The sequence below is a fragment of the Oncorhynchus gorbuscha genome, linkage group LG03, assembly GCF_021184085.1.
Source record: "Oncorhynchus gorbuscha isolate QuinsamMale2020 ecotype Even-year linkage group LG03, OgorEven_v1.0, whole genome shotgun sequence".
In the NCBI taxonomy this organism is placed as follows: Eukaryota; Metazoa; Chordata; class Actinopteri; order Salmoniformes; family Salmonidae; genus Oncorhynchus; species Oncorhynchus gorbuscha.
In genome coordinates, this window is record NC_060175.1 from 94272176 (window position 1) to 94280220 (window position 8045).

The window sequence follows — 8045 nt, forward strand, 5'->3', positions numbered from 1 at the left end:
TTCCATGCCGTCCCTAGGAGGGGTGAGTCACTGGCTTACTGGTGCTCTTCCATGTCGTAACTAGGAGGGTTGAGTCACTGACATGATCTTCCTGTCTGGGTTGGCGCCCCCCTCATGTTCGTGCCGTGGTGGAGATCTTCGTGGGCTATACTCAGCCTTGTCTCAGGGTAGTAAGTTGGTGGTTTGAAGATATACCTCTAATGGTGTGGTGGCTGTGCTTTGGCACAGTTGGTGGGTTTGAACATATTGGCAATGCACTGTTATAATCTACACTCGGCACAGCCAGAAGAGGACTGGCCACCCCTCAGAACCTGGTTCCTCTCTAGGTTTCTTCCTAGGTTCCTGCCTTTCTAGGGAGTTTTTCCTAGCTACCGTGCTTCTACACCTGCATTGCTTGCTGTTTGGGGTTTTAGGCTGGGTTTCTGTACAGCACTTTGTGACGTCGGCTGATGTAAAAAGGGCTTTATAAATACATTTGACTGATTGATTGAATACCCTCCAAAGTTAAAAGTAGTTTTCACGTCATGCTATTATCACATTCAAGCCAATAATCTAGAAGTGCAATCCTCCATTAAATGTAGCAGCCTCGTCTACCTGACCACCTCAGTCGAGCCCTATCCATCACTGGACATGGGTCAACAGTCTGATCTAGACCAGTATTATAAGGCCCCTATTAGCTTTCTTCTTAATCTCCATGGTTACAATCTGTAACCATCCACAGTGAAGGATCCACATCACCTAAGGCAGGATATTTCATGTTCATAATGTCCTTTACACATGATCACGTACTCCGTCATTACATTAACAGTTGTAAACAATACGCCTTCTCTCAGTCACAACAAGATCATCCTGGGTTACTTCTATGTAACAGTTAAGGCAATGGGTGTCTCTCTGTGTGTAATCTGGTGCAGAACAAGCAGCCCATGTCACCTCAAAGAAGCAGACACCCCTGCCTTTCCCTTGCCCCACCCACCCCCTTCACCCACAGCCGGTCTCAATTCACTCCCACACCCTTGTAATGTGGAAGCAATACAGTGAAATCTCTACCACTACACTGATTATACCTATCCAGATCCTTCAGATGGGTAAACATTGAAGGGGAAGGGCTAAGGGGTAGGGCAGTTGGGACCGGCTCTCCCCCTTCGCTCCCGTCCTCAGCCCACCTGGTGCTCCTGTCCTCAGCCCACCTGGTGCTCCTGTCCTCAGCCCACCTGGTGCTCCTGTCCTCAGTCCACATAGTCCTCCTGTCCTCAGCCCACCTGGTGTTCCTGTCCTCAGCCCACCTGGTGCTCCCCGCGGATGATGTGCGAGGTGAACTGGTAGCGGTTGCAGCTGCAGTGGCCACAGACGTTGCACTGGAAAGGCTGGTGGAATCCGTGGCAGCCCATGTGGATGGTGAACATCACATGATCCAGGAAGAACATGCGACAGTGCTCACAGCGGAATGACCGCACCGCTTGTCCCTCCCTGTCCACCACCTGTACCTGTATCGAAGCTTCCCCGGAGATGGATGGTGACCCTGGACCAGGGCTCCCCGATCCCTTCACAGTGGTGGGGATGGTGGTGTCGGTGTACCCTCTCTCCCTCTCTTTATCTGGGTCTTGGGCGTGTCTGGGATTGGGGTTTGGAAGGCGGCCGCGACGGCTGCTGGGCAGGGCTGGGGCTACGTACTGTAGGTTAGGGAGGAGGTGGTGGTTGTTGGAGTTGCTGGTTGGAGCTGTAACACCGGTGCTCTGCTGCTCCTCTGCTGTGCTCTCTGTGTCGGACTTGTCTTTGAAATCATGGCAGCCATTGCTGTAGCCATTGCTGACCGTGGGGCTCTGACCTGAGGGTATGTCCTTGTGTCCCTCGCCTGCTTCCCGTCCAGCGAGCTCCACAAACCTGGCCGCTACCCCACATCCACGCCCACCTACGGCTCCATTGACCTGGGGACCCAGAGGAATCGGGTGGCTGTAAACAGAGCTGATGAATGGGCTGGGGTCAGACAGGCAGGCAGAGTAGGGCAGGGCCAGCTGAGGGGGCTCAGACCCAGGGTCCTCATCACCTCCATACCTGTGGAGATATCTGCTCCCCATCCCCACTAACCCTGCAGCACCAGCCTCTCCCTCAAGGTGAGAGTTGGGTGCAGAGTGCAGGTCCCCATCCTTTTCCTTTTCAGGACCAGGGGATAGTTCAGAAGTTATATCAGGCTTGTTGAGCCTCATGTGCTTTTCTCCTGTAAAGAAAAGCGCACATCAGTGTTGACAACCTCAGAATCATAAGACTATCGTCATGTTACAGCACTTTTGAGTTTCAATACCTTCAGGAACATGGACATATATAAACAGGAGAAAACTCACCCAGAAACTTCTGTGGAGTGGACCTCTTGCGTTTGGTGATGGTGTTCACCAGTCTGTCTATAAAAGACAGTTTCTCAGTGGACGGCTGGAGGACAGCCTCTGGCTCAGACATCGGCTCCATACCTGGGGACAAAACACAACAGACTCTGTTCAAATACACATTGACATTAGAATGCAAAAACAGATGTGTTTTCTGGTTCACAGTGACTTTGTCCAGTGAGCTCAGACTGAACTAACACAACATGAAAGAGCTAAGTGTATTTCTGTAATCTTGTGTTTGTGTGGATGATGACAGTCAATGTGTGTTACCCTGTATATTTGATATTAAGAGTCTGTGTGTATGTTACCCTGTGCAGTGTGTTCAGTGCTGAGTGCTGGCTGATGGTTCTGTAGACACTTCAGGTAGTTGTGGCAGCGTTCAAGGTGCTCTTCCAGGGCGATCTGTTGCTTGTAGCTACGACCACAGTAACTGCACTTGTAAGGTTTACCCACTGTCAGAGAGGGCACTGCAGCCCAGAAACACAGCAATTCATGGGTCAGTCAATGGGTCACCCATGCTTCTCTTTTGGTCTGTTTTGGTAAAACGAGATCTACAAAATATGACCAGACTATTGATATTGTGTCCTAGGAAAGTTAGTTATTTCTGAAAGTAAGGCAAATAACAAGTTACATGTAGTTGTGCATAATTTAAGTTTTATTACATCCTTTAATACTTATTCATGACCTAGACGTTAGCCTACCATATGGAAAAGCATGAGAATACAATATGAATCTTGTATGGCAGAAGTAGATTATTTGCACAAAAATCTAGTATGAATCAGGTAAGATACAAATACATGGTGTGTATGTACAGTGGGGCAAAAAGTATTTAGTCAGCCACCAATTGTGCAAGTTCTCCCACTTAAAAAGATGAGAGAGGCCTGTAATGTTCATCATAGGTACACTTCAACTATGGCAGACAAAATTAGAAAAAAAAATCCAGAAAATCACATTGTAGGATTTTTTATGAATTTATTTGCAAATTGTGGTGGAAAATAAGTATTTGGTCACCTACAAACAAGCAAGATTTCTGGCTCTCACAGACCTGTAACTTCTTCTTTAAGAGGCTCCTCTGTCCTCCATTCGTTACCTGTATTAATGGCACCTGTTTGAACTTGTTAACAGTATAAAAGACACCTGTCCACAACCTCAAACAGTCACACTCCAAACTCCACTATGGCCAAAGAGCTAGGGAGTTTTTCCTAGCCACCATGCTTCTACACCTGCATTGCTTGCTGTTTGGGCTTTTAGGCTGGGTTTCTGTACAGCACTTTAAGATATCAGCTGATATAAGAAGGGCTATATAAATAAATCTGATTTGATTTGAATGGCACACATACACAATCCACGTCTCAATTGTCTCAAAGCTTAAAAATCCTTCTTTAACCTGTCTTCTCCCCTTCATCTACACTGATTGAAGTGGATTTAACAAGTGCCACCAATAAGGGATCATAGCTTTAACCTGGTCAGTCTATGTCATGGAAAGCTGTTCTTCATGTTTTATATACTCAGTGTGCATTTTCAGGTATGAGTTTCCATGGTTAAGGATGGGCAGCACCTCCTACTGGACATTTGATTAATCTACAGCTATGCCTTAGTCAGGGTTTTAACTAAGTCCAGCCCTGCTTAACTTAAAATTTGTCACTGACTATTACCAATGTTCTATTGTGAGAATTATTATTGAGCGAGCCATTCCAAAGGGTAGGTTTAACAGATCATGTCATTTTGTCATCTACAAAATGGCTTCCAACACTCTACTCAGCAAACTGGATGCAGTCTATCACAGTGCCATCCATTTTGTCACTAAAGCACCTTATACCACCCACCACTGCGACTTGTATGCTCTAGTCGGCTGGCCCTCGCTACATATTCGTCGCCAGACCCACTGGCTCCAGGTCATCTACAAGTCCATGCTAGGTAAATCTCCGCCTTATCTCAGTTCACTGGTCACGATGGCAACACCCATCCGTAGCATGCGCTCCAGCAGGTGTATCTCACTAATCATCCCTAAAGCCAACACCTCATTTGGCCGCCTTTCGTTCCAGTACTCTGCTGCCTGTGACTGGAACGAATTGCAAAAATCGCTGAAGTTGGAGACTTTTATCTCCCTCACCAACTTCAAACATCAGCTATCTGAGCAGCTAACCGATCGCTGCTGCTGTACATAGTCTATTGGTAAATAGCCCATCCATTTTCACCTACCTCATTCCCATACTGTTTTTATACTGTTTTTATTTATTTACTTTTCTGCTCTTTTGCACACCAATATCTCTACCTGTACATGACCATCTGATCATTTATCACTCCAGTGCTAATCTGCAAAATTGTAATTATTCACCTACCTCATGCCTTTTGCACACATTGTATATAGACTCCCCTTTTTTTCTACTGTGTTATTGACTTGTTAATTGTTTACGCCATGTGTAACTCTGTGTTGTCTGTTCACACTGCTATGCTTTATCTTGGCCAGGTCGCAGTTGCAAATGAGAACTTGTTCTCAACTAGCCTACCTGGTTAAATAAAGGTGAAAAAAAACCCAGATGGTGAAGGTAGGAAACAACATGGACCCTCAACACTCGGGCCCCACAAGGGTGTGTGCTCAGCCCCCTCCTGCACTCCCTGTTCACCCACGACTGTGTGGCCACACACGTCTCCAACTCAATAATCAAGTTTGCAGATGACACAACAGTAGTGGGCTTGATTACCAACAACGATGAGACAGGGTACAGGGAGGAGGTGAGGGCCCTCGGAGTATGGTGTCAGGAAAACAACCTCTCACTCAATGTCAACAAAACAAAGGAGATGATCATGGACTTCAGGAAACAGCAGAGGGAGCACACCCCTATCCACATCGAAGGGACAGCAGTGGAGAAAGTGGAAAGGTTTAAGTTCCTCGGCATACACATCACAGGCAAACTGAAATGGTCCACCCACACAGACAGTGTGGTGAAGAAGGCACGACTCTTCAACTTCAGAAGACTGGGGAAATTTGGCTTGTCACCCAAAACCGTGACAAACCTTTACAGATGCACAATTAAGAGCATCCTGTCGGGCTGTATCACAGCGTGGTACCGCAACTGCACCGCCTTCAACCGCAAGGCTATCCAGTGGGTGGTGCGGTCTGCACAACGCATCACCGGGGGCAAACTACCTGCCCTCCAGGACACCCACAGCACCCGATGTCACAGGAAGGCCAAAAAGATCATCAAAGACGAGCCACGGCCTGTTCACCCCGCTATCATCCAGAAGGCGAGGTCAGTACAGGTGCATCAAAGCTGGAACTGAAAGACTGAAAAACAGCTTGTATCTCAAGGCCATGAGACTGCTAAACAGTAATCACTAACTCAGAGAGGCTGCTGCCTACATTGAGACCCAATCACTGGCCAGTTTAATAAATGGATCGCTAGTCACTTTAAACAATGCCTCTTTAAATAATGCCAATTTAATAATGTTTACATATCTTAAATTACTCATATGATATGTATATATTGTATTTTATACCATCTATTCCACCTTGCCTATGCCGCTCGGCCATCGCTCATCCATATATTTATAAGTACATATTCTTATTCACCACTTTAGATTTGTGTGTATTAGGTAGTTGTTAGGAAATTGTTAGATTACTTGTTAGATATTACTGCACTTTTGGAACTAGAAGCAGAAGCATTTTGCTACACTCGCAATAACATCTGCTAACCATGTGTATGTGACCAATCAGATTTGATTTGATTTGATTTATATAATACATGGAACATTTTTGTTACGTGTAAATCTTACCCACCCATAAGTAATATATTACAAGAATCTTCTATGAATTTTCTCAGTGTATTTGCTACCGTATGTATTACTAACATGTACCAGATATAACCCATGTAACTATCTTGTTTAGTGTGTGTGTGTGTGTGTGTGTGTGTGTGTGTGTGTGTGTGTGTGTGTGTGTGTGTGTGTGTGTGTGTGTGTGTGTGTGTGTGTGTGTGTGTGTGTGTGTGTGTGTGTGTGTGTGTGTGTGTGTGTGTGTGTGTGTGTGTGTGTGTGTGTGTGTGTGTCTTTTCCATATGGGTATGGACTCCCCCTTCTCTGTGAATTCCAGAAATTGTTCTCTGTTCCACACCTTTGACGTTTTAAAAGACCCAACTTGCCACCGCAACGTTCCACCTTTACCGAGCAATCGAGAGACTGACGTCATTTCGACGAAATCTGAGGTTTGCAAGTTTGCTTTTCTTTGAAACTGAAATTATTTGTTCAGAACAGCAGGCCCACCTTGCTCTGCCTGTCTCTATCAACACCTGTTGAATGCATGTCTTCATTAAATTGAAAAACACCAACAGGACATCCTGTTTTGAATACTTTTAAATGTCATATTTTGCACGTGTGGTAAAGTACATTCCTGTAAAGACAATAGATATTTGTCTATTTCCTCTGAGCCCCACTCTAGAGATATGAATGGACTTTATTGCAAGAAATATATGATTTTGTTATTCTAAATCCAATTGGACCCCAAAAAATAATTGAATTGAAGACACTGTGAGAACAGATGACTCGCTATTACAATACATTGTAATTACACAACACAGTGGGACTGCGGCTGGTAGCAGCTCTATTCCCCATCTGGTCCCACTGAGCCCACTTAGAGCCCAAATGGTCTTACCAGTTTCCTGGCTTGACATTAGAAAGCAGGCTACTGTGTCTTACCAGTGTGTGTGCGGATGTGTCCAGAGAGTGCGTCCCGGCGGCGACAGGCGTAGTTACAGAAGGGACATTTAAAGGGTTTCTCTCCAGAGTGCAGCTTTATGTGGCGCAGCAGGTTCCCCTTCTGGGTGAAGGAGGCTCCACACTGGGTACACTGGAACGGACGCTCACCTGACAACAACATGGACAGTCTTTTTTTCCAAATCCTACTATCACCTTGGAACAAAGCAGGTGGAACAATATTCAGTCAAAATGTATGGACCATATGGACACCATGTAAAGAAAAGTCAAAGGGTTCATGTTGATGAGGAACACAAAGACCTATCGGGGTTGGGGTCAATACAGTTTTCAGTTCAGGAAACTGAATAGAAACTTTCCCGTTGTCTTCTAGGGGGATTTTTCAACCTACTCTGTTGTCTGTTTATTTGGCCTCACCTGTGTGGATGCGCTTGTGCACCATCAGTACATTGGGCCCGATACAGTTCATTCCACACACGTCACATTGGAGCTTCCCATTGGGCAGTCGGATGGGACCAGGGGATGCAGGCTGAGGACTGGCCAGCTCCCCGTAACCACTTCCTGCACTCCCTCGACCCACCCTTCCTCCCAGCTCTCCAGTCCCGTCTTCTATTGTGCCCTCTCTGTCATCCCTCTCTCCTTTTCTCCTCTCTGGCTGTAGAGCACCAACAGGCTCGTTGTCACTGTTCTCCTCTACCTTAATAGAGTTCACTGGGTAGAGTGGAGACAGGGGAGAGAAACTTTGTTCAAAACCTTCATCATAACTTAGCATATGGAACGATATAGGGAAAGGGATGGGAAATGTATTTTGTTTTATTGCAATTAAGTAAATCTTTATAAATTGAAATACCAAAATGTATCATATGGAAATAATTCCTCAAGTGAGATAACTGCTGGTGTTCTTTATAGCTTTCAGTCAGTTTTGCATGTGATATATTATACAGTACATTCAATAGGTTC

General features: G+C 45.7%; 1 protein-coding gene across 1 annotated transcript in view; it reads right to left on the bottom strand.

Moving 5' to 3' along the window:
• Positions 1–993: 993 nt before the first annotated feature.
• Positions 994–8045, bottom strand: part of LOC124032270 (zinc finger protein Eos-like) — an 11430-nt gene continuing 4378 nt past the window's right edge. The window contains exons 4-8 of the mRNA XM_046344536.1: positions 7503–7796; positions 7071–7238; positions 2687–2845; positions 2340–2462; positions 994–2215 (exon numbers count right to left, since the gene is read on the bottom strand). Coding sequence (XP_046200492.1) covers positions 1275–2215; positions 2340–2462; positions 2687–2845; positions 7071–7238; positions 7503–7796 — 1685 coding nt within the window. The 3' untranslated portion in view covers positions 994–1274. The remainder of the gene's footprint in view (positions 2216–2339; positions 2463–2686; positions 2846–7070; positions 7239–7502; positions 7797–8045) is intronic.